Raw genomic sequence first — 27,214 nt, 5'->3', positions numbered from 1 at the left:
AAAATGTTTTTAAAATAAATTTAGCGTACCCAATTCATTTTTTTCCAATTAAGGGGCAATTTAGCGTGTTCAATCCACCTACCTTGCACATCTTTTTAGGTTGTGGGGGTGAAACCCACGCAAACACGGGGAGAATGTGCAAACTCCACATGGACAGTGACCCAGAACCGGGATCGAACCTGGGACCTCAGCGCATGAGGCAACAGGGCTTACCCACTGCGCCGCCGTGCTGCCCACTTGACTCCACTCCTGAATAGCACTGACTTTGCCTCATTAAAAGCCGCACACCACTTGTCAATTCCGCTGTGACATCTTGGTATATCCCGATGATGCTTCCTTCCCACCTTGAGTCCCGATTCACTTTGGCCCATTGAAGAACTCGCTCCTTCTCCTGGAAGCTCTGGAATCCAATAATCACCGCCCGCGGCAGCTCATTCGCGGTGGCTTCCACTGGAGTACTCAGTGGGCCCGATCCAACTCTGGAAGGGACAATCGCCTATTTCTCCCCGCAAAACCTTGGCAAACATCTGAGAAAAGTCCTCAGTCGGCTTCGGGCCCTCCATCTCACAGCAACCCCATGATTCTGACGTTCCGTCTCTTCGACCTGTTCTCCAAGTCATCCACCTTTGCCCTCAGTCTTGTTCCTCTCCTCCACTCGCAATATCTCAGCTTCCAACGAGGTGATTTGATCCCCATGCTGCAACAAGGATGCCTCTACACCCTTCTGCACCTCTCCATGCTCCTTCACCGCCTCGGAGGTTCTTTCCAGCTTCTCCTGGAACGGGCCAGGTGACTCCTCAATTGACCACTGAAGGGTTTCCATCATCACCCTGCCCTGCACCTCAAAATGCTTGTTTTCAAACTCCTGCGCCATCACCTCAGTCGGCATTTCCGCCATATGAGCAGCCACACCCAAGGCTGGGTCTGCCGCCTTCCCTCGAAGGATTACCCCGGAATCTTCTTGCCACCAACCTTCTTCATACATTTTAACATATTTTTGCCGACAAATTCCTACTATCCCATTCGCTGGGCCGGTTTTGGTAACCAAAATTCCCAGGAACCGGGTTAAAACGTCCAAAAACAAAGACCATAGCGGGACCTACTTTATGTGCGACCTTCTCCCATCAGTCACCACTGGAACTATACAGGGGTTTTTATTATTAGATTTAGGCATTGGGTGCAAAGGATGGGGGTTTTAAAGGGTAACTTTCCCTTTCTAACTTTGCATTGTCCATAGTGTCAGCCATGGCTCAGTGGGTAGCACTCTCACCCTGAATCAGAAGGTTGTGGGATTAAGTCCCAGTCCAGGGACCTGAGGACAAAAAGCACATCCAATATTCCTCGCTCCAGCACTGAGGGAGTGCTGCACTGTCAGAGTTTCCTTCTTTCAAAATTGATGTTGAACTGAAGCCCTGTCTGTCCCTCTCAGGTCCTGTAAAAGTTCCCACAGCCACTATTGTGAAGAGTTGGGGAGTTATCCCCGGTGCCCTGGCAAATATTTATCCCTCAAATCAACATCACCAAAACCGATCATCTGCTCATTGTCACATTGCTGTTTGTGGGATCTTGCTTTGTGGAAATTGGCTGCTGCATTTCCCACAACAGTGACGACACTTCAGAAGCTCTTTGGGACATGCTGTGATTGTGAAAGGTACTACAGAAGTGAAAGTTTTAAATTGAAGATTGATGCTATTTGATCCTTAATTGATTTTAGCCATCTACAACTTACCATTTCATAAATTAATTTTGGTTCGGACAAGACTTTAACCAATTAAAGCAAAGGCAGAATTCTGGACAGTAAATTTAAAAAGTTTATTTTTAAAAAAAGGTTTACTGAACAACTTGAACACATTCACGTTTACAACTTCATGGCGGTGACCAGTCTGTGGAAGCATAACCCTCCCTGGCTCCTTCTTTGACAGTAATTTCCTTGGAACTCAGCCTTGGGAATCTTCAGTACTTGGTGAGCAAGGAAGACCTTCGGAACCTCTACTTTTATCCACAAAGTGACCATTACCTCAGGCTGGATTCTCCAAAAATGGGGCAGCACGGCGGCACTGTGGTTACCACAGCTGCCTCACAGCACCAAGGTCCCAGGTTCGATCCCGGTCTGGGTCACTGTCCATCTGGAGTTTGCACATTCTCCCCATGTTTGCATGGGTTTCGCCCCCATAATCCAAAAATCCAAAGATGTGCAGGGTAGGTGGATTGGCCACGCTAAATTGTCCCTTAATTGGAAAAAATGAATTGGGTACTCTAAATTTATATTTTTTAAAAATGGGGTGATGTCCCCACGCCAGCGTAAAAACGCTGGCGTTTCAATCTGAACTTTCCGTAAGAAACTCCTGAGTGATTCTCCTACCTGCAGGGGGCTGGCAGGGCCCCGGAGTGCTTCTCGCAGCTTTGGCTACAGAGATGACCCCATACTCCTGGTCGGCAGTCCGCACATGCGCATGGCGGAAGCCAGCGGCGGCCGCCCCGCGCAACATGGCGGACTCGCACCGCGGACCGTCATGGAAAATGTAGGTCCCCCCCAAGATAGCGCACGCCCGTGGATCCGTGCCGCCCGATCGTTCCCCTGGCCGTCAATGCGGCCCCTCCCCGTGATCGATCTCCCCGCCCCCCACCCCCCAACCAGGGCGATCGAGTCCGCAGCCGCCGCCTGAGGTTCCTGACGACCGATACGTGGTTAGAACCACGCCGTCGGGAACTTGGCCAGTTTTGCGCGGGGAGGCGTAGATCGCAAGCGAGTGTTTCCCGAGCAATTCTCCGGTTGGGAGCGGAACTAGCTACAATTTCCGACTAAACGGCCATTCTCCACCCCCTCGCCGAGCGTGATTTCGGCGCGGAGAATCCAGACCCTCATGTCAGAGTTGGGCCTGTTGTAACATGATCATTGGTCAATTGGGCACTAGTTTAATTTAACTGGATCTCCAATTCCTGACACCACCTTCTCTCATTACCTTGGGGATGAATACAATCAAACTGTCTCATACTATCCCTTTATCTGATTCTGTATTCGTACAGTTTGAAATGTTGAGGCTAATCGCCGTTGGAAGGTCTCTCTTGCCGGTACATTTATCCTCATTGCACATTCTTTATATACACACACCAATAAAGCTTTTACATTTTTACAACAAATAAAACTCAGACTTTTACTATAACTACTGATTCATTATTGTTTCATTAATTGTAACTCAATTCACGGGCGGCACGGTAGCACAGTGGTTACCACTGTTCCTTCACAGCGCCAGGGGCCCAGGTTCGATTCCCGGCTTGGGTCTCTATCTGTGCGGAGTCTGGACGTTCTCCCTGTGTCTGCGTGGGTTTCCTCACACAGGTCCCGAAAGATGTGCTGAATTCCCCCTCTGTGTACCCGACTGGGGACTTTTCACAGTAACTTCATTGCAGTGTTAATGCAAGCCTACTTGTAACAATAAAGATTATTATAATGAAGGATCACGACTTAATTAATCATCTTTTACAGACTGGGAGCTAATTAATACAGTAATTTTTAATTAATACATTTGGTTAATACAAGATACACTGGTCCTCTACTCAGTAGCACTGCACTCCGTATACTTCACCCGGTGTCTGTGTCTTATGTATTTGCGTTGTGTATTTATTGTATGTCCTATGTTTTTACATGTATGGAACAATCTGTCTGGACTGTACACAGAACAATACTTTTCATTGTACCTCAATGAGAATAAATCAAATCAAAGAGTCAGTTTCTTACTTATCTTCAGATTGAACAATGTGCTTAAAAAAATATATATATTCATTCATGGGAGGTGGGGGGTCACTGGCTGGGCCAGCATTTACTGCTCATTCCTAATTGCTGCTGAACTGCATGTCTTGTGAGGCTATTTCAGAGGGCACTTACAAGTCAACCACAACATGGCTGTGGATCTGGAGCTATGTGTAGGCCAGGCCATGTAAGGAGAGCAGATTTCCTAAAGGACATTAGTGAAGCAGATGGGTTTTTACAACAATCAACATGACTTTTAATTTGAGACTTTTATTCAATTTCACCATCTGTTGTAGCCAGATTCGATCGCAGTTCCCCAGAGCATTACGCCCAGTAAGAATACCCCTAATTGTTAAACTGTTCCTTGGTTTTAGATTGCCCCACTGAGGGGGAACATCTTCTGAGGATCTACCCTGTCAAGCCCCCTTAGAATCTTACCTATTTAAATAATAGGGCAACACGGTCGCACAGTGGTTAGCACAACACTATTGCTTCACAGCTCCAGGGTCCCATGTTTAATTCCCGGCTGGGTCACTGTCTGTGCGGAGTCTGCACGTCCTCCCCGTGTCTGCGTGGGTTTCCTCTGGGTGCTCCGGTTTCCTCCCACAGTCCAATGATACGGTTAGGTGGATTGCCCATGCTAAATTGTCTTTAGTGTCCAAAAAGGATAGGTGGGGTTACTGGGATAGGATGGAGGCATGGGCTTAAGTACGGTGCTCTTTCCAAGGGCCGGTGCAGACTCGATGGGCCGAATGGCCTCCTTCTGCACTGTAAATTCTATGATCTATGATACCATTATGCCACTGCCTAGCCCACGAATACGATGTACAGTAACATCCCCAAATCATGATGTAATTTATTTTTTTCCAAAAAAAATCTGATAGCTCTGTAGTTTCTGGAAACATTTTGGTTGATAATGTTATTTTTCAAAATAAAGATCTCGTCTTTACGCGGCAGCACAGTGGTTAGCACTGTTGCTTCACAGCTCCAGGGTTCCAGGTTTGATTCCCGGCTTGGGTCACTTACTGTCTGTGGGGAGTCTGCATGTTCTCCCCGTGTATACATGGGTTTCGTCCAGGTGCTCCGGTTTCCTCCCACAAGTCCCGAAGACGTGCTGTTAGGTAATTTGGACATTCTGAATTCAACCTCTGTGTACCCGACTGGGGGCTTTTCACAGCAACTTCACTGCAGTGTTAATGTAAACCTACTTGTGACAATAAAGATTATTATTATTTACAATGTAATTACCTAATACACCAATTTACTAATGATAATTAATGTTCACTATTGAATAATCATTAATTTAATTATTGTTTTTTGCTATGAAATCAATACATAGTTAATATGGAAAAGGTACAGAGGGTGAAATGGCTGCAGGAAGCCACATGTTAGAGGTATAAAAGGGCTTCCTTGACCTTGTTACTAATGACAGTGAACACACTGTGAAAATAACAATTTAAAAACTAAATGTGATTACACATGCGTTTACAGCTTCCTCCATTACAATGAATATGTTTCAAAAGTATTCCATTGGCTTTAAAATACTTTAGGAGGTCCAGTGGTAGTGAGAGGTTTTATAGGGATTTACATTTGTTCTAACTGTCTGAAAACTAGGATATATTACACTCAGTGTCCTCACCAAAATCATTGATAAAGATTAAGTCTTAATTTTGTGTGATAACCATGTCGTTGACACCATTTTGAAAACTCTGTGAAACTCCAGGCATACTATATGCAATTATTTGTTGTAAAACACAGCGAGTTGTTGTGATCTGGAATGCACGGTCCATAAATGGTGCTCGAGCCTCATTGGACTGTAACTTCCAAAAGGGAATTTTATGCATTCTGAAAAAGAAAACAAAATAGTGTGACTATGAGGTTAATGAGTCGCTGGAGGAAGAGCTGGCACGGGAAACATGGGCCAAATAGACTCCTCTGTGGTCCTGGAGCCTTGTGTACATGTAAAGTGAGTGGAAATGACCTGTAACCTACTGCCTATGAGGGTAGGAGATGCAGAGATGACGGAAGGAATTCAATAGGAAATTGGACGGGCACTGAGAGAAATAAACCCACAGGGATTTGGGGAAAGAACGGGGCAATGGACAGACTGGCTTCCTCCACAGGGAGACGACACGGTCCCAAAGGGCTGAATGGCCCCATTCCCACCCTCCAGATGCTGTGATCTCAGGAGAGAAATTCAGCTGCTCCAGTCACTCCAACTAACTGGAGTCCCTCATCTCTGGTGCCGTTCTCGCAAGTGTCCTCTTCACCTCTCTAAGAACTGTATGGGCCCCATATAAGGTTTCATTCCAGAGGGATAGAATTGAAAAGCACGGAGAAAATGTTCAACTTCTTTGGAACCAGGATTAGACGACACTGGGAGCACTGTCAACATTGGTGATCTCCATTGAGAAAAAGGAAATAGAGGCACTGGATAAGGTGCAACAAAGATTCATAATATACAGAACTGAGAGTATTTAACACTCAGGAAAACTGGGGCTGTTTATTCTGGAAAAGTGAAGACCTGATGAAGAAGTTCAATAATCCAATAGGAATTTCAATAGACACCTCTTTACCCAGGGAGTGGTGAGAATGTGGAACTCGTTACCACAGCGAGTGGTTGAGGTGAACAGCATGAATACATTGAGCATAAAGCTAGATACAAAAATGAGGGAGAAAGGAATAGAAGGAGATGCTGATGGGGGGGATATGTAGAGGGGTGGGTGGAGGATCACGTGGAGCATAAATACTGACAGACCATGGCTAACCCCAGCTGGTATGGGAATTTAACCTGTGCTGTTGGTGTCACTCAGCACAAACCAGCCATCCAGCCAACTGAGCTAACCGATCCCCGTGTAAATCTGTAGTAATTCCTAAAATATTAGTGATCGCCTGTCTCCCACCATACTATTTAATGTAGTTTCCCAGGGCACCTCAGACAACTTACCCCTCAGACCCTGATGGTGGTTCTCAAAGAAGAAAACTAAGATAAATTAAACAAAAGAACCATGCAACTGGGATTGAAGGCTGATAAATCCCCAGAGCCTGATAACCTGCATCCCAAGGTACTTAAGGAAGTGGCTCCAGAAATAGTGGATGCATTGGTGGATATCTTCCAGGATTCTATAGACCGTTTCTGCAAATTGGAGGACAGCTAATGTAACTCCGCTATTTATAAAGGGAGGTAGAGCGAAAACAGTAAGCGTGACATCCGTAGTGGGGAAAATTATAGAATTCATTATCAATGATTTTATAGCAAAGAGATTAGTGAGTAAAATTAAAGCACATGGGATTAGGAATAGTGTATTGAGATGGATAGAAAACTGGTTGGCAGAGAGGAAACAAAGAGTAGGAATTAATGGGTCCTTTTCAAATTGGCAGGCAGTGACTAGTGGGGTACTGCACGGGGTTCGGTGCTCGGACCCCAGATAGTCACAAGATATGTTAATGATTTAGATGAGGGAACAATGGAGGGATGCAATATCTCCAAATTTACAGATGACACAAGTTGCGTGGGAGGGTGAGCTGTGAGGAGGATGCAGAGATCCTTCAGTGTGATTTGGACAAGTTGAGTGAGTGGGCAAACGAATGGCAGATGCAGCATAATTTGAAGAAATGCGAGGTTATCCATTTTGGTAGCAAAAACGAGAAGGCAGACCATTATCTTAATGGCCATAAATTGGAGGAGGGGAATGTGCAACAAGACATGGGGATCCTCGTATGCCAGTCACTGAAGGTAAGCAGGCAGTAATGAAGGCAAATGGTATGCTGGCCTTCATTGCGAGAGGATTTGAGTACAGGAGCAGGGATATCTTGCTGCAATTATACAGGGCCTTGGTGAGACCACAACCAGAATATTGTATGCAGTTTTGGTCTCCTTATCTGAAGAAGGATGTTCTTGATCTAGAGGGAGTACATGAAAGGTTTACCAGACTGATTCCTGGGATGGTGGGACTGACGTATGAGAGATTGAACCGGTTAGGACTGTATATGCTGAAGTTCGGATAGAAATCTATAATATTCTAACAGCATTTGAAAGGATGGATGCAGGAAGAATGTTCCCGATGTTGGGTGTGCCCAGAACCAGGGGTCACAGTCTGAGGATACGGGGTAGACCATTTAGGACAAAGAGGAGAAATTCCTTCAACCAGAGAGTGGTGAGCCTGTGGAATTTGTTGCCGCAGGAAATAGTTGAGGCCAAAACATTGTCTGTTTTCGAGAAGCAGTTAGATATAGCACTGAGGGCGAAGGGGATCAAATATATGGGGGGCGGGGGGAGAGAGAGAGAGAGAGAGAGAGAGAGAACGCAGGATTAGGTTATTGAGTTTGATGATGTCATAATCATAATGAATGGCGGAGCAGGTGCGAAGGGACAAATGGCCTCTTCCTGCTCCTATTTTCTATGTAATCCCTTTCCACTCTTAGAGTAGGTGAATAGCAGATGAGAAAACTGAGTGAGTACCTTCCAACTTTCAGAGCAGGTGAATGGCCTGTCCCCAGTACGAGCTCTGATGTCTCTGCAGGTTATATAACCGAGTGAATCTCTTTCTACACTGAGAGCAGCTGATGACCTCTCCCCAGTGTGATTGAGGTGATGAATCTGCAGTTTAGATGGGACTCTGTATCCCCACATTTCCATGGTTTCTCCATGTTTTGGGTCTCCTCGTGTCTCAGGTTGGACAATCAGTGGAAGCCTTGTCTACACACAGAACATGTGCACTGTCTCTCCTCGCTGTGAATGGTGTGATGTTTTTTCAGGCTGTGTAACTGGTTGAAGCTCTTTCCACAGTCAGTTCACTGGAACTCTCTCACTCGGGTGTGTGTTGTGTGGGTCTCGGTTTTTTCCAGTCACACTGACGTTTCTACAGTCAGCTCACTGGAACACTCTCACTCAGGTGTGAGTTGTGTGGGTCTCGGTGCTTTTCCAGTCACACTCACGCTTAAAATCTTTTGAAGCAGACAGATCAGAAGGAAGCGAGTGAGTTTGTCACATCGGGACGTGATGTTTGAGGCTTCTGTCTATAATTCCTCCTCTTCCAATATCCTTTGAAAACAATTTTCAAAAGTAATCATTGTTAGTACAGGATAGAAATTCAGAACAGACAATTCTATTTCAATGGAACATTATTTCCTCTCATTCTCCAAAAGCTGTAAATCTCCATCCCACACAATCTCCCTCCATTCTCACTCTGCTGTACCTAATATTCACCCTCCCAATTCTCCTGAAGGCCTGATTCATGTTGATTGACAGATCCAAGCTCAGCTCACTGCTTCCTGACCAGGGCACAGAGATTATAATCGGAGCAAGAGTAGGCCATTCGGCCCACCGAGTCTGCTCAACCATTCAATGAGATCCTTGGCCGATCTACCTCCGCACCATTTCCCCACATGATCCCCATATCTCTCAATATCTTCAATATCTAGAAACCTATCAATATTTGTCTTGAAAATTCTTGATGACTGAGGCTGCACATTCCTCTGGGGTAGAGAATTTCAAAATTTCGGAGCAAAAAAATCCCTCCTAATTGTGAACATTAGGAAAGAGACCATCATTTAGCCAGACATATAAATGTGTCAAGCTGAGGGAGGAAAGGATGTCAATGTTTTTAAGAGAGAGAGCGACACCTGGGCCAACCTTTCCAGAGTCTGCACCCTCCCTGGATTCACTTCCTTTCCCTTCAGTTGCTGAAAGTCAATAGCTTTTTTTCTTTGGTTTCAGATTCCAGCCTCTGCAGTAATTGGCTTTTATATAGAACTGCTTTTGTTTTACTCTGAGGGTGTGTGTGGGTGTGGTGGCCATCTTGGGTGGACCCTGGGTAGTCCCTCACAGTGGAAATGGCTGATTCCGTGGTGGGAGGGAGACCCCTGATTCAGCTGGTCACCTGGAACATAAGGGGATTGGGTGGACCAGTGAAGAGGTAGAGAGTGTTCGCTCACCGAAAGAATCTAAATGCTGGTGTGGTGTTCTTGTAGGAGACTCACTTGCGAGTTAGAGATCAGACCAGACTGCGGAGGGCTTTGACAAAGGGCTCCAGGTGCTGCAATTCTATCAATCAGTGGTTAGCACTGCTGCCTAAGGCGCTTAGGTGCTAGATTCGACCCCGATTCCTGTCTGTGAGCAGTTTGCACATGCTCCCTGTGGGTTTCACCCCCATAACATAAAGATAAACAGGTTTGGTGGATTGGCCATGATAAATTGCCCCTAAATTGGAAAAAAAAAGTGGGTATTCTAAATTTATTTTTTTTATAAAAAGAGATCAGACCAACTGCGGAGGGATGAGCCAAATGTTTCACTCGGGCTTTGACGAAGGGCTCGAGGTGTTGCAATTCTAATCAATAAATGGGTCCCTCTTTCGGTCACTGGGATCGTTGCGGACAGTGGGTCATTGGCAGGCACATTGGTGGTGCTGGTGAATGGCGAAGCCCCGAACTGTGGCATTTGTAAAAAAAATTGTTGGGATCTATCCCAGACCTGGATACACATCAATTGATTCTTGGGAGGAGTCTTCAATTGTACTGGATTCTAAAATGGACTGGTCCAGGCTGATTCAACCTCTACAAAAACACGAAAAAGGAACGAAACCGGACAGACCACCCGGCATTGACCCAGGCGCCGGAAACGACAACGGCAAACCCAGCAAAAGATAAAGAAAATCTGTTCCCATCTGCAGATTGTAAAAGGATTATGGGACTCAGATTTAAGATTGTGAACAGGATCGACAGGGGAGATATGAGGAAGAAATTTTACACAGTGAGTGATAATGATCTGAACTCAATGCTTACACACAAAGGTCGATAACCTCCAGATCCTGATAACTCGAATGGTGCTCTCAGAATTTTTTTTTTTTTTAATTTAGAGTACCCAATTCAGGGGCAATTCATCATGACCAACCACCTACCCTGCACATTTTTGGGTTGTGGGGGCGAAACCCACGCAAACACGGAAAGAATGTGCAAACTCCACACGGACAATGACCCAGAGCCGGGATCGAACCTGGGACCTCAGCGCCGTGAGACTGCAGGGCTAACCCACTGCGCCGCCGTGCTGCCCTGTTGCTGTCAGAATTTGATGTGAGGATTGGTTGTGAGTTTCCTGTCTGCGAATCCCTTTCTAAGCCCCTGTGAAAGAAGCTTACAAAGGCACCACTGTCAGTCCAGAAATGAAATTCAGGAGAGATAAACATTTCTCCTGGTTTGAGTTTGCTGTGTGTAAACCCTCCCCTACTAACCCCCTGTAAAAGGAGTTTCCAAAATTAATCATTGTCAGCCCAGGATAGAAATTCACAACATTCTCTCCTCCTGCTCCCTGGTCCAGGTTGACCACTCATGCCCCCTGTGCACACTGTCCCTCTTGTCATCAGCAGTCCCTCGATTTGAGGGTGATGTCTTCTCAGGGTCATGAGTTTCTGCCCTGGGTCGTCATGCGACTGAACAGAGATGCAGACCTTTGGACACATGGAGCAATTTAGCGTGGCCAATCCACCTACACTGCACATCTTTGGGTTGTGGGGGTGAAACCCACACAAACATGGGGAGAATGTGTAAACTCCACTCGGACAGCGACCCAGAGCCAGGATCTAACCTGGACTTCAATGCCGTGAGGCAGCAGCGATAACCACTGCGCCACCGTGCTAACCTCTGAATGTCCAATAGCACAAGTGGTTAGCACTGTGGCTTCACAGCGCCAGGGCCCCAGGTTTGATTCCCCGCTGGGTCACTGTCTGTGCGGAATCTGCACGTTCTCCCCGTGTCTGCGTGGGTTTCCCCGGGTGCTCCGGTTTCCTCCCACAGTCCAAAGACGTGCAGGTTAGGTGGATTGGCCATGATAAATTGCCCTTCGTGACCAAAAAGGTTAGGAGGGGTTATTGGGTTACAGGGATAGAGTGGAAGTGAGGGCTTAAGTGGATCGGTGCAGACTCGGTGGACCGAATGGCTTCCTTCTGCATTCTATGTTCTATAACAGTGAGAGTCTCATTGGGACAATTACACACACAGGGTCTCAGACAATAATAGTGGAGATGGGGCCCGGAGGATCAAGAGCAAAGGATTTACTAACTTTGAGAGTAACAAACACCGTGTCGGTTCCAATAATAAATGAGGCTGCAGTGTGTGAGCGAACACATCATTGGATCCAATACAGAAACCCAACAGTGCAGAAGGAGGCCATTCGGCCCATCGAGTCTGCACCGAACCTCTGCAAGATCACTTTACCACGGCCAATCCCCCACCTTATTCCCATAACCCCTCCCAGGGACAATTTAGCATAGCCAATCCAAATAATCTGCACATCTTTGGACTGTGGGAGGAAACCAGAGCACCCGGAGGAAATCTATGCAGACATGGGAAGAATGTGTAAACGACACAAACAGTGACCCCAGATTGGAATTGAAAGGCAGCACGGTGGCGCAGTGGATAGCACTGCTGCCTCACGGCGCTGAGGTCCCAGGTTCGATCCCGGCTCTGGGTCAGTGTCCGTGTGGAGTTTGCACATTCTCCCCGTGTTTGCGTGGGTTTCGCCCCCACAACCCAAAAGACGTGCAGGGTAGGTGGATTGGCCACACTAAATTGCCCCTTAATTGGATAAAATGAATTGGGTACTCTAAATTTTTTTTCTTTAAAGATTGGAATTGAAACCATGTTCCTGGCACTGTGAGGCACGTGCTAACCACTGTGCCACCGTGCCGTTCCGTTACTCTGTCACTGTTATTATTAGAAGGTCAAGATGCAAAGTATCAATCATATGTGGAAGTTTCTGTGTTATAGTGAGTGTCACAGGGAGGTGTGAGATAAAATAGGCATGGAAATATCATGATAGACACATGTGACTGACTCCACCTGGCGGAGAGCTGTTATATCCAAGGGGAAAGCAATGAGGACATGGGGGACGTCAGAGATTTCTGGTATCGAAGGTACATCTGTAGAGAAACTGAAAATATTCAGTTCCTTTTTGTGGTCCCAAGTTACAGTCACACAGGAAATATATCTGACAGCTCATCAAAACCAAAGTTTTAATCTCTTCGAGGCACATTGTGATTGAAAAGATCAAATGTGAAAACCTCAGGAGGGGAAAATTAAGAATGTCACAAGGACAGCATTGCTGCCTCACAGCGCCATGGACCCGGGTTCTATTCCGGCCTTGGGTGACTGCCTGTGTGGAGTTTGCACGTTCTCCCCGTGTCTGTGTGGGTTTCCTCTGAGTGTTTCGGTTTCCTCCCAAAGTTCAAGGATGTGCAGGTTAGGTGGGGTTACGGTGGGGGATTGGGACCAGGTAGAGTGCAAACTCAATGGGCCAAATGGCCTCCTTCTGCACTGTAGGGATTCTATGAGTGAACTGTCCAATTCACCCCATTCACCAGAACTTTGTCAATTTACCTTCGACCCCTCAACAAGCATTTATCCAATTCCCTTTGAAAGTTACTCTTAAATCTGCTTCCAGCAGCCTGTCAGTGTGAATTCCACATCACATTATGGTGTAAAAACAATTCTCCTCATCACCCCCTTGGGTTCTGTTGTAAAATATCTTAAATCTCTGGGTCCTCTGGTTACAAACCCTCCTGCTCTTGGGAAACAGTTTCTCCCCATCGACACTATCACAAATCCTTCCTCATTTTAAACACCTCTATTAAATCTCCCCTTTATCTTCCCTGATATCAGAGGGACAATCCTTGTTTCTCCTGTTCTAAAGAATCACAAGGACTCAAAACATTAACTTTGTTTCTTTCTGTACAGATGCTCCAGATGTTCTGTTTTTCTCCCTCTTTTCCATTCTTTAATCTATCACAAACCATTCATACAAGTCGCGCGCTAACCGATTGCACCACTGGAGCTCTACAAACCATTCATGATTTTGAACACCTCTACTGAACAGAAACGCAGAGATCGAGAGTGATACAAAGGGAATAAAAAAAGAGAACCATTGTGAGATTTTAAAAACAGAAAGGTGAGGTGGCGAGAGATAAAAACTGAGAAATAGAGGAAACAAGTAACACAGAAAGAATGAGAAAATATAAGGGAGCAGGTTATCAGTTCCCAGCTACAGAGAGCAGAGGGAATTCAGTGACTGGTCCACAGACACAGCCGGTTCTGTCTAGGAATGGAGACTCTGGACAGAAATAACCGGCTCATTTGTAAATATCACCACAATGTGAATTTTTGGACTCAAGCTGCAGACCTTCTTTATCTGGGAATCAAACTATGGGCTAATTGTCCCGGCAGTTAACAGGCTCCTGTGAACTCCTCCAGCTGCTATTAATAATAATAATAATCTTTATTGTCATAGGCTTATATTAACACTGCAATGAAGTTACTGTGAAAATGGTATGATTTTGTATTCAATTAATTAATTTTAAGTGACACACAATTACGTTAAAAATGTTAGACTGATTCCGATGCATTTTGAGCCTGGAAATTTAAACCAGCTGCTTTACATTCAATCAGGAACATCCCAGTTTTACACCAATCTCTGATCTGACAGCACATTTCCAATATTCACCATTGTTCTTCCTGACTCTGAACAGTAATAAAGGAAACTTCTGTGTCTAGGAGCTCTGAACTATGGAAGAGAGCAGCTGGGGTCCATTTCTCTCACACCTGAGGATTAACCCACACGGGGACATTGCTGGCAGTGAAGAGAGATGAAGAGAGATGTTTGTCCCTCTCAGTGTGACCCTGAAGACTGGGCCCAGGCTCAGCTTCTGTTACTACCTCACGATCCTCCATTCTGGGTTGCACAATCCGCCATAATTCCGGGATATTCCTCAGGTTATTCAGTCTTTTCCGGGACTTTTGATGCAGTTCGGCCTTTGTACCGATTGGGGCGGCCGGGGCGGCGTTTCTCTCTCTGGTCGGCGACAGTTAACGGCTGCCTTCTGTGCAGGGGCGATTTGCAACAGGGCGCCTGCGTGACCGCCATTTTGCTCGGCGAACATTGCAGAGGGGCCCCTGCGCGGCCGCCATCTTGGGGGCGCTGAGTGGCCGCCATCTTACGCGCTGGGCATGTGCAGCAAGTCGCCTGCGAAGCCGCCATCTTGGGGGCGCTGAGTGGTCGCCATCTTACTCGCAGGCCATGGGCAGCAGGGCGCCTGCGCGGCCGCCATCTTGCTTGGCGACCGAGTGCAGCACAGCGCCTGCGCGACCGCCATCTTGCTTGGCGACCGAGTGCAGCACAGCGCCTGCGCGATCGCCATCTTGCTAATCGGCCACGTGCAGCAGGACTCCTGGACCCGGAAGCCGGAAGAGAGAATCTTGTGAATTTCCCGCCTGGACTGAGGGTGAAATTCCTTTGGAAAATCCTTTAAAAAAGGGAGGATTGACTAACGGGAAACAAACCAAAAATCACATCATCATCTGACTGAGTCACTCGATTCATCAGGACCTGAACATCCACCTTTCAATGTGGGAGGTAAAATGGTCTGTTCTGTCTGCACAAAGATTCCAGATCTCAGACTGGGAAAGTTTAATGACTTTTCCAGGTTAAATTTGAGACCAATTACACCGATCACATTGGGGACGTTAAATAATTTGCTGTTGTACTCTTCTGTATGCTGGTAAATTTTAAAAATGACCACATCAGCTAAACTGGGCAGAATGCTGACCGGTGTTATTAGTGAGAGTTACTAGCCCGGTTTTTATTAAAGTTTGTTGTTCCGAGGGCAAATTACTGCGGATGCTGGAATCTGAAACCAAAGAGAAAATGCTGGAAAATCTCAGCAGGTCTGGCAGCATCTGTAGGGAAAGAAAATAGTTAACGTTTCGAGTCCAGGTCGAGTCCTGACCTGCTGAGATTTTCCAGCACTTTTGCAGTGGTTAGCACTGCTGCCACACGGTGCCGAGGAACCGGGTTCGATCCTGGCCCCGGGTCACTGCCTCTGTGGAGTTTACACATTCTCCCCATGTCTGTGTGGGTCTCACCCCTACAACCCAAAGACATGCAAGGCAGGTGGATTGGCCACACTAAATTGGCCCTTAATTGGGAAAAAAAACAAATTGGGCACTTGAAATTTTTTTAAAAACGTTTGTTGTTCCTGTTGCATTTCATTCAGCTCATCATGGCTACAATGGCCAACACATAGGTATTCCGCCTAATCCCAATGTCCCGATTGTGACCTGTAGCCTTTTAGGTTACATCAATTCAAATGTCTATCCAAATACTTTTAAAATACTATGAGGGTTTCTGCCATCATTTCAGGCAGTGTGTCACAGATCCTCAATACCCTTGCACCCTCTAAACCGCCTTCTTCCCTAAATCTCTGCCCCCTTGTTATGGATTCCTCAACCAAAGAAAATAGGACCTATGAATTTTATACATTTCATTTAGGTCTCCCCTCAGTTTTTTCTGTTCCAAAGAAAGCAATGCCAGTTTATCCAAACTTTCCTCAGAGCAAACATTGTCAATTTCTGGCTGTTGTTCTTAAATCCCCTCTGTGCTCTCTCTGGTGCAATCTTCCTGTGTACAGGAACCTAGCTCTAGCCTAACCAGTCCTGTCCTGCATTTATCATGTAATCTTTTGCCTTGTTTTCCTTCCAGCTTTCTTCCTCACTTTCAAGTGTTCAATCATTTTTTGTGTCACAGGTAAACTTCTTATTCATGTTCCTACATTTACTTTCAAATCAACGATATAAACGAGGAACGACGGGCCCGGTACTGAATCCTTTGAGACCCGCATTGGAAACAGCCCTTTGATATCCTCTATCCTTTATGGGGTGTGAACGTCACAGCAAGACCAGCTTTGTTGCCTATTCCTAATTGCCCTTAAACTGAGTGGCTTGCTAGGCAATTTCAGAGGGCAGTTCAGAGTTAACCACATTGCCGTGGGGTTGGCCAGATCAGGTAATGCGGGGCTGGTTTAGCTCAGTGGGCTAGACAGCTGGTTTGTGATGCAGAACGAGGCCAGCAACGCGGGTTCAATTCCCGTACCAGCTCTGTGTACCCAAACAGGTGCCGGAATGTGGCGACTAGGGGCTTTTCACAGTAATCTAATTGCAAGTAAGCCTACTTGTGACAAAAAAAGGTTATTTCTATTTATTTATTTTTATGATGGCAGATTATCTTCTCAGAGGACATTAGTGAACGGGGTGGATTTTTACACCAATTAACAATGATTTAATGTTCACACAGGGACTAGTTTTCAATTCCAGATTTATTAATTGAATTTGTTTCTTCCAGCTGCCATGGTGGGATTTGAATCCATGTCCACAGAACGCTAGCCAAGGCCTCTGAATTACTTGTCCAGTGATATTACCACAGTGTCACCATCTTCCAGTCACAATAATACACCCAATAACCGTCATTTAGCACTTCCTGCCATCGAGGCAATTTTAAATTCAACTTGTAACTTTCTCTTGGATCTCATGAGTCTTTAGTTTTCTGCCCAGTTTGCATTTGGGACCTTGGAGTTGTTTCCATTTGTGAGAGAATCCAAAACTAGGGACCAGAAATACATGAAAGATAAATCCCATGGGAAATAAGGAGAAACATGTTTACTCTGAGTGGTTAGGATGTGGAACTCACTACCACAGGAAGTGGTTGTGACAAAAAGCGGAGATCTTTTCAAAAGGAAACTAGACGAGTGCATGAGAGAGAAAGGAATAGAAAGAGAAACTGAAAGACTGAGCTGAGTAGATGGAATGGGAAGAGAAGTGTGTGGAGTATCAACACTAGCAGAAACCAGTTGGGACAAGTGGCCTGTTTCTGTTCTGTATATTCTGTGTAATTCCACTATTGGGTGGTGAACGCGGAGAAGGTGCGGTGCTGGAGGTGGGAGCGGAGGCTTTATGGGTGAGGATGGAGGCAGGTTCTTGCAAGCGGTCGGGGTTGCGGACGCTGGCACTGACGTCACTCCCGTTTGCCCCCAGGGAAATTCTCAGGAGACCAGTGGTGGTGGCCACGCTGACAATATGGAGGCAATTTCGGCAGCACTTTAGATTAGCGCGGGGTAGAAGTTGATGCCGTTCCGAGGGAACCACAGGTTTGAGCCAGGGAGGATGGATGGTGAGGTTTCAGGGATGGGAGGGGCGAGGAGCGATGGGGATGAATTACAAACAACAAAGAACAAAGAAATGTACAGCACAGGAACAGGCCCTCCAAGTCCGTGCCGACCATGCTGCCCGACTAAACTACAATCTTCGACACTTCCTGGGTCCGTATCCCTCTATTCCCATCCTATTCATGTATTTGTCAAGATGCCCCTTAAATGTCACTATCGTCGCTGCTTCCACCACCTCCTCCGGTAGCGAGTTCCAGGCACCCACGACCCTCTGCGTAAAAAAACTTGCCTCGTACATCTACTCTAAACCTTGCCCCTCTCACCTTAAACCTATGCCCCCTAGTAATTGACCCCTCTACCCTGGGGAAAAGCCTCTGACTATCCACTCTGTCTATGCCCCTCATAATTTTGTAGACCTCTATCAGGTCTCCCCTCAACCTCCTTCGTTCCAGTGAGAACAAACCGAGTTTATTCAACCGCTCCTCATAGCTAATGCCCTCCATACCAGGCAACATTCTGGTAAATCTCTTCTGCACCCTCTCTAAAGCCTCCACATCCTTCTGGTAGTGTGGCGACCAGAATTGAACACTATACTCCAATTGTGGCCTAACTAAGGTTCTATACAGCTGCAACATGACTTGCCAATTCTTATACTCAATGCCCCGGCCAATGAAGGCAAGCATGCCGTATGCCTTCTTGACTACCTTCTCCACCTGTGTTGCCCCTTTCAATGACCTGTGGACCTGTACTCCTAGATCTCTTTGACTTTCAATACTCTTGAGGGTTCTACCATTCACTGTATATTCCCTACCTGCATTAGACCTCCCAAAATGCATTACCTCACATTTGTCCGGATTAAACTCCATCTGCCATCTCTCCGCCCAAGTCTCCAAACAATCTAAATCCTGCTGTATCCTCTGACAGTCCTCATCGCTATCCGCAATTCCACCAACCTTTGTGTCGTCTGCAAACTTACTAATCAGACCAGTTACATTTTCCTCCAAATTATTTATATATACTACAAAGCAAAGGTCCCAGCACTGATCCCTGTGGAATACCACTGGTCACAGCCCTCCAATTAGAAAAGCATCCTTCCATTGCTACTCTCTGCCTTCTATGACCTAGCCAGTTCTGTATCCACCTTGCCAGCTCACCCCTGATCCCGTGTGACTTCACCTTTTGTACTAGTCTACCATGAGGGACCTTGTCAAAGGCCTTAATGAAGTCCATATAGACAACATCCACTGCCCTACCTGCATCAATCATCTTAGTGACCTCCTCGAAAAACTCTATCAAGTTAGTGAGACACGACCTCCCCTTCACAAAACCATGCTGCCTCTCACTAATACGTCCATTTGCTTCCAAATGGGAGTAGATCCTGTCTCGAAGAATTCTCTCCAGTAATTTCCCTACCACTGAAGTAAGGCTCACCGGCCTGTAGTTCCCTGGATTATCCTTGCTACCCTTCTTAAACAGAGGAACAACATTGGCTATTCTCCAGTCCTCCGGGACATCACCTGAAGACAGTGAGAATCCAAAGATTTCTGTCAAGGCCTCAGCAATTTCCTCTCCAGCCTCCTTCAGTATTCTGGGGTAGATCCCATCAGGCCCTGGGGACTTATCTACCTTAATATTTTTTAAGACACCCAACATCTCGTCTTTTTGGATCTCAATGTGACCCAGGCTATCTACACACCCTTCTCCAGACTCAACATCTACCAATTTCTTCTCTTTGGTGAATACTGATGCAAAGTATTCATTTAGTACCTCGCCCATTTCCTCTGGCTCCACACATAGATTCCCTTGCATATCCTTCAGTGGGCCAACCCTTTCCCTGGCTACCCTCTTGCTTTTTATGTACGTGTAAAAAGCCTTGGGATTTTCCTTAACCCTATTTGCCAATGACTTTTCGTGAGCCCTTCTAGCCCTCCTGACTCCTTGCTTAAGTTCCTTCCTACCTTCCTTATATTCCACGCAGGCTTCGTCTGTTCCCAGCCTTTTAGCCCTGACAAAAACCTCCTTTTTCTTTTTGGCGAGGCCTACAATATCTCTCGTTATCCAAGGTTCCCGAAAATTGCCGTATTTATCCTTCTTCCTCACAGGAACATGCCGGTCCTGAATTCCTTTCAACTGCCACTTGAAAGCCTCCCACATGTCAGATGTTGATTTGCCCTCAAACATCCGCCCCCAATCTATGTTCTTCAGTTCCCGCCTAATATTGTTATAATTAGCCTTCCCCCAATTTAGCACATTCATCCTCGGACCACTCTTATCCTTGTCCACCAGTACTTTAAAACTTACTGAATTGTGGTCACTGTTACCAAAATGCTCCCCTACTGAAACATCTACCACCTGGCCGGGCTCATTCCCCAATACCAGGTCCAGTACCGCCGCTTCCCTAGTTGGACTGTCTACATAGTGTTTTAAGAAGCCCTCCTGGATGCTCCTTACAAACTCCGCCCCGTCTAAGCCACTGGCACTAAGTGAGTCCCAGTCAATATTGGGGAAGTTGAAGTCTCCCATCACCACAACCCTGTTGTTTTTACTCTTTTCCAAAATCTGTCTACCTATCTGCTCCTCTATCTCCTGCTGGCTGTTGGGAGGCCTGTAGTAAACCCCCAACATTGTGACTGCACCCTTCTTATTCCTGATCTCTACCCATATAGCCTCACTGCCCTCTGAGGTGTCCTCCCGCAGTATAGCTGTGATATTCTCCCGAACCAGTAGAGCAACTCCGCCTCCCCTTTTACATCCCCCTCTATCCCGCCTGAAACATCTAAATCCTGGAACGTTTAGCTGCCAATCCTGCCCTTCCCTCAACCAGGTCTCTGTAATGGCAACAACATCATAGTTCCAAGTACTAATCCAAGCTCTAAGTTCATCTGCCTTACCCGTAATACTTCTTGCATTAAAACATATGCACTTCAGGCCACCAGACCCGCTGTGTTCAGCAACTTCTCCCTGTCTGCTCTGCCTCAGAGCCCCACTGTCCCTATTCCCTAGTTCTCCCTCAATGCTCTCACCTTCTGACCTATTGCTCCCGTGCCCACCCCCCCTGCCATACTAGTTTAAACCCTCCCGTGTGACACTAGCAAACCTCGCGGCCAGGATATTTATGCCTCTCCGGTTTAGATGCAACCCGTCCTTCTTATATAGGTCACACCTGCCCCGGAAGAGCTCCCAGTGGTCCAGATAACGAAACCCTCCCTCCTACACCAGCTGTTTAGCCACGTGTTTAGCTGTTCTATCTTCCTATTTCTAGCCTGTCTTTTAACTTTCTGCCTAGCTCCCTGAACTCCTGCTGCAGGACCTCATGCCCCTTCCTGCCTATGTCGTTAGTACCAATATGTACAACGACCTCTGCCTGTTTGCCCTCCCCATTCAGGATGCCCTCTACCTGTTCGGAGACATCCTGGACCCTGGCACCAGGGAGGCAACATACCATCCTGGAGTCTCTTTCACGTCCACAGAAGCGCCTATCTGTGCCCCTGACTATAGAGTCCCCTATTACTATTGCTCTTCTGCGCTTTGATCCTCCCTTCTGAACATCAGAGCCAGCCGTGGTGCCACTGTTCTGGCTGCTGCTGTTTTCCCCTGATAGGCTATCCCCCCCCGACAGTATCCAAAGGGGTATACCTGTTCGAGAGGGGGACAACCACAGGGGATTCCTGCACTGACTGCCTGCCCTTTCTGGTGGTCACCCATTTCTCTGCCTGCACCTTGGGTGTGACCACATTTACATAACTGCGATCTATGATGCTTTCCGCCACCTGCATGCTCCTAAGTGCATCCAATTGCTGCTCCAACCGAACCATGCGGTCTGTGAGGAGCTCCAGTTGGGTGCACTTTCTGCAGATGAAGCCATCCGGGACGCTGGAAGCCTCCCGGACCTGCCACATCTCACAGTCAGAGCACTGCACCCCTCTAACTGACATTGCGTCAATTAATTAAAATTAAAATTAAATTTTTTTTATCTGTTTCCTAGCACTAGATTTCTAATAGAAATGCGAAAGCTAAATATAGTTCTCTCCGATCTCTGGCTTAGATACCCCTCTAAATTATAATTAAGTAATTATGTTTAATTAGTTACCAATGCTTAATTTTTTTAATTTAGTGTAGATTCCCAACCAGCCACTCAGGCCACAGCTTTTCTGTGATGTCACTTCAGTTTCCCCCCGACACACACAATTTGAAAAAGGTATAAAAGTAAAAATCACTTACTTACCTTCTTACCCTCTGAGTGTCTTAGATGTTCTCAGGTTCTCTCCCTGACAGAGACTGCTCCTCCACCTCCGAACCTTGACCTGCACAATGCTCCCAGAAATCACTTGCGCACCGCTCCCGCTGAAATCGACTGGCCTGTGGCCTTCCAATTACTTGTTTTGGAAGTGCGGGTTACAAGTTTTGAGGAGTTGGGGAGAGGTCCCGCGTGGGGAGGTTTTCAGGTACATGCAGGAAAAGGATTTTCCGACCTATCCGGTGGCACCGTCCTCCTCGTTGCTGGAGGGCTGTTGTCGGTGATGGGGCTGGAGGGGTGGGGTCATCCCGGCAATCTATGAGAGGATTTTAGAGGAGGTTACGGTGTCTGCAGAGGGAGTGCAAGCTAAGAGGGAGAAGGAGCTGGGCATGGCGCTGGAGGAGGGGTTGTGGATGTGAGGTGCCACGGAGGGTGAATGCCTCAATCTCGTGGGCGAGGCTGGGGTCGATACAGCTGAAGGTGGCACACAGAGCGCATCTGACAAAGTCGAGGATGAGTCGGCTGTTTGAGGGTATTTGTGAGCCGTGTGGGAGGGGCCTAGCCAATCACGCTCACGGGTTCTGGTCCTGACCAAAGTTGGAGAAATTTTGGGGATGGGTCTTCAGCGCCATGTTGGCGATCTTGTATGTGGACTGAGCCCAGATCTCTGGGGACCATTCAGACTTGCCGGAGTTACAGACTGGAGCGGGGCAGATGTTTTAGCCTTCGCCTCGTTGATCGCTTGCAGTTGGGTCCTGTTGGGGTGGAGGTCAGCTTCTCCCCCGTGTGACTCAGTGCGGCTGGGGGATTTAAAAAATGTTTTTTATAAAGTACCCAATTATTATTATTTTCCAATTAAGGGGCAATTTAGCTTGGCCAATCCACCTAGCCTGCACATCTTTTGGGTTGTGGGGGTGAAACACACGCAGACACGGGGAGAATGTGCAAACTCCACACGGACAGTGACCCAGAGCCGGATTCGAAACTGGGTCCTCAGCGCCGCAGTGACTGGGGACTGGGGGATTTAATAGAGTTCTTTTGCTTAAAAAAAGGTGACATTTGCTTTGAGAGGGGTTCCATAAAAGATGGAGTTTGTTTGTACTACATTTCGGGTAGCTGGTTCCCGTTGACTGCTGGGACGGGGCAAGGTGGAGGGTTTATTTTGTTTTGTAATGTAATGTGTGTTGAATGTTAAAATTTGAACGAAAGTACTTGTTATTTTTTTTTAAATCACTAACCATGTTTTTTTTATTTACTTACAGATCCGGAGATTCTTCAATCCACATGACCCGGCCAGACCAGACCCGGTCGGACTCAATCGGCGACCTGACTTTGACCTGGAAACAGAAGAGGCCCGACAAGTGGGCCCAACATGGCTTGAAGCAAGACGCAGCATCCAAAGTGCCCGACCCAGCATCCATCTACATGGCCCGATCCAACCCGACTCGGAGGAGACTGCCCAGTGTCCTGACCCACCTGATCGGGAAACCGAAGAGGACCGACGGATAGGCTCAACCAGGCCTAGATCGAGGCCCAATCTCGGGAGCATCCGACCAGGTGCCCCGGACCAACCTGACCCAGAAAGACCCTGCCAAGGAGCCGAACACAACGTAACCATTCCCAAAGCAGTGAAGACCACATGCGGGGACCCGAACACGCTGAAAGGAAGACCCCACCACGTGGAGCCCCAGGGCCTGACCGGACCCCAAAAATGCCCACCCGGTGACCCCGAAATCGCAACCGGAGCCGAGGACTCTTCCAGACGCGACAACTTACCTTCCACAAGGTCAGACGTCTCTCCTCAGATCCCGGGACCACCGAAAAGCAGCAACCCACCTAGAAAACGAGGGAAACGTGGCGGTTTGCAGGTGAGACTAAAACAACACGGTTTCAAGTCCCCTCTCCCCAGCATACTTTTGGCAAATGTCCAAGATATCGAAAGCAAGATGGACGAGCTTAAAACTAGACTTACCTCTCAGAGGGAAGTGAGAGACTGCTGTGTGCTCTGTTTCACAGAGACATGGCTCACCCCCGCCTTACCGAACTGCGCCATACAACCTGACGGCTTCTCAATTCACCGGATGGACCGCACGGCGGCGTCGGGCAAAACGGAGGGTGGAGGGGTTTGCCTCCTCATCAACACCTCCTGGTGCTCGGATGTGGCAACCTTGGTGACCCACTGCTCTCCGGATCTGGAATACCTGACAGTGAAGTGCCGCCCAGACCACCTTCCACAGGAGTTCACTTCAGCCATTATCACGGCGGTCTACATCCCACCCGAGGCAGAAGTGAAGAAGGCGCTTGATGAATTGTCCACCGCTGTAAATAACAATGAAACCGAACACCCGGAGGCTTTGTTCATCATGGCCGGGGACTTTAACCAGGCCAACCTCAAGAGTGTGCTGCCAAAATTCCACCAACACATTTCCTGTCCCACCAAGGGCCCTGACATCCTTGACCACTGCTACACAAACATCAAAGGCGCCTACCACTCCATTGCCCGACCACATTTTGGAAATTCGGACCACAAGACGGTGTTCCTTCTCCCGGCATACAAGCAGAAGGTTTAGCAGGAGAGTCCGGTTAAGAAGGTTGTGCAATGCTGGCCCATTGCAACAGAAGAGTTCCTACGCGACTGCTTGGAGTCAGTGGACTGGTCCATATTGAGGAACACAGCGGCCCACCTAGATGATCATGCCACTACCATCACAGACTTCACCTGTAAGTGGGTCGAGGACTGCGTGCTAAAGAAGGTAGTACGTGCGTTCCCCAATTGGAAACCATTGTTTAACCAGGAGATCGACTTCCTACTGAAGTCCAGGTCTGAGGCGTTCAAGACGGGTGACCCTGACCTGTACAAGAAATCTGGGTACGACCTCGGAAAAACCATCAGGGACGCCAAGAGACATTAGCAGACTAAGCTAGAGTCACAGACTAACGGCACAGACTCTTGTCGATTGTACCAATGCTTACACAATATAAAGGACTACAAAGCAAAGCCAAGTAGAATCTCCAGCAGCAGCACACACCTCCACAATGAGCTCCATGTATTCTATGCTTGTTTTGAACAGGAAACATCAAACCGTTGCCAACTGCCCCAGCAGCTTCGGACACCCATTCCTACTGACATAGCTCAAACGTCAGATCAGCCTTCTTGAAAGTGACCCCTTGGCAAGCAACAGGTCCTGACTGAGTCCCTGGTCGTGCACTCAGATCCTGCACGGACCAGCTAGTGGGTGTTTGGGGACATCTTCAACCTCTCCATTCAGAGGTTCCCATATGCTTCAAGAAGACCACCATCATACCGGTGCCAAAGAAGAACCAGGCAATGTGCCTCAACGACTGCCGCCTGGTGGCCCTGACATCTATCATTATGAAGTACTTTGAGATGTTGGTCATGAGACACATCAATTCCATACTCCCAGAATGCTTTGATCCACTGCAATTCGCATACCACCACAACCAGTCCACAGCAGATGCTATCTCCCTTGCCCTACAATCATCCCTGGAGCATCTCGACAACAAGGACTCCTACATCAGACTCCTATTCATTGACTACAGCTCCGCCTTCAACACCATAATCCCAGCCAAGCTCATATCCAAACTCCTCACTCTGCAACTGAATCCTCGACTTCCTGACCCACAATCAGGAAGAGTAAACAATGTCATCGTCCCCACGATACCCTCAATAACGGGGCCTCGCAAGGCTGCGTAATTAGCCCCTCTGCTATACTCCTTATGTACACACGATTGGGGACAGCATGGTGGCGCAGTGGTTAGCATTGCTGCCTCACGGCGCCGAGGTCCAAGGTCCAATCTTGGCTCTGGGTCACTGTCCGTGTGGAGTTTGCACATTCTCCCCGTGCTTGCGGGGGTTTCGCCCCCACAACCCAAAGACGTGCAGGGTAGGTGGATTGGCCACGCGAAATTGCACCTTAATTGGAAAAAATGAATTGGATACTCTATAAATTTTTTTAAAAACCATACAATACGACTGTGTGGCAAAATGCGCTCCAACTCCATTTACAAGTTTTCCGATGCCAAAACCGTAATGGGTCAGATGTCAAACAACGATGAGTCAAAGTACAAGAGTGAGATAGAGAACCTAGTGGCATGATACAATGACAACAGTTTCTCCCTCAATGTCAACAAACTAAAGAGCTGGTCATTGACTTTAGGAAGCAAAGTATCGTCCACACCCCTGCCTGCATCAATGGTGATGAGTTGGAGATGGTTGACAGCTTCAAGTTCCTAGTTGTAAACATCACAAACAATCTGTCCTGGTCCACCCACGTCGACGCTACGACCAAGAATGCACACCACGCCTGTACTTTCTCAGGAAACTAAGGAAATTTGGCATGTCCACATTGACTCATCAATTTTTATAGTTGTACCATAGAAAGCATCCTATCCGACTGTGTCACTGCCGGGTATGGCAACTGCTCAGCCCAACACCATAAGAAACAACAGAGAGCTGTGAACATAGCCCAGTCCATCACGCAAACCCGCCTCCCATCCATTGACTCTGTCTACACCTCCCGGTGCCTTGGGAAAGCGGGCAGCATAATCAAAGACCCCGCCGCCCCCGGGTTATTCTCTCTTCCAACCTCTTCCATCGGGCAGAAGTTACAAAAGTTTGAGAACATGCACCAAAGATTCAAAAACAGCTTCTTCCCCACTGTTACCAGACTCCTGAATGGCTCTCGTATGGACTGAACTGATCTTTCTACGCCTCCCCTCTCCAGTTGTAGCACTATATTCCATTTGCTGCACCCGATATCTTATGTTTATGTATTTACACAGTGTATTTATGGTACGTTGTATGTATTCATGTCTGGAGCGATCTGCCTGGACTGTACGCAGAACAACACTATTCATATGTGACAATAAATAAATAAAATAAAATCAGAGTGACTCTCTTCATCAGGACCTGAATGTGGAAGGAGAAATATTTGTCTGTTCTATCTGTGGGAAAATATTTCAAACATCAGTGTGACTGGAAAAGCTCCGAGTCTTGATTTGATTTATTATTTATAACAGGGCTAAATCGCTGGCTTTGAAAGCAGACTAAGGCAGGCCAGCAGCACGGTTCAATTCCCGTACCAGCCTCCCCGAACAGGCGCCGGAATGTGGCGACTAGGGGCTTTTCACAGTAACTTAATTTGAAGCCTACTCGTGACAATAAGCGATTTTCGTTTCGTATTGTCACATGCATTAGTATATATTGGAAAGTATTGTTTC

At 47.2% G+C, this 27,214-nt stretch overlaps 1 protein-coding gene and 1 long non-coding RNA gene across 6 annotated transcripts; one reads left to right on the top strand and one right to left on the bottom strand.

Moving 5' to 3' along the window:
• Positions 1-1,798: 1,798 nt before the first annotated feature.
• LOC140419764 (uncharacterized) lies at positions 1,799-14,706 on the bottom strand. 5 transcript variants are annotated; one of them, XR_011946017.1, is made up of 5 exons: positions 14,456-14,706; positions 8,214-8,795; positions 5,241-5,596; positions 4,778-4,958; positions 1,799-3,424 (listed from the first exon to the last, which is right to left on the bottom strand). It is a non-coding gene; the product is annotated as an uncharacterized lncRNA (long non-coding RNA). The 5 variants fall into 5 exon arrangements; XR_011946018.1 differs by having other exon boundaries at positions 1,799-3,427; positions 4,778-4,955; XR_011946016.1 differs by having other exon boundaries at positions 4,778-4,955.
• Positions 14,707-14,845: 139 nt separating this feature from the next.
• Positions 14,846-26,878, top strand: LOC140419763 (uncharacterized). Its single transcript, XM_072503744.1, has 2 exons — positions 14,846-15,152; positions 23,236-26,878. The coding sequence occupies exons 1-2, from the start codon at positions 15,144-15,146 to the stop codon at positions 24,541-24,543; spliced, it is 1,317 nt and encodes a 438-aa protein (XP_072359845.1). The 5' UTR covers positions 14,846-15,143; the 3' UTR covers positions 24,544-26,878.
• Positions 26,879-27,214: the final 336 nt, after the last annotated feature.

Source organism: Scyliorhinus torazame, chromosome 5 (assembly GCF_047496885.1).
Source record: "Scyliorhinus torazame isolate Kashiwa2021f chromosome 5, sScyTor2.1, whole genome shotgun sequence".
In the NCBI taxonomy this organism is placed as follows: Eukaryota; Metazoa; Chordata; class Chondrichthyes; order Carcharhiniformes; family Scyliorhinidae; genus Scyliorhinus; species Scyliorhinus torazame.
This window is presented reverse-complemented; position numbering and strand designations above follow the sequence as displayed.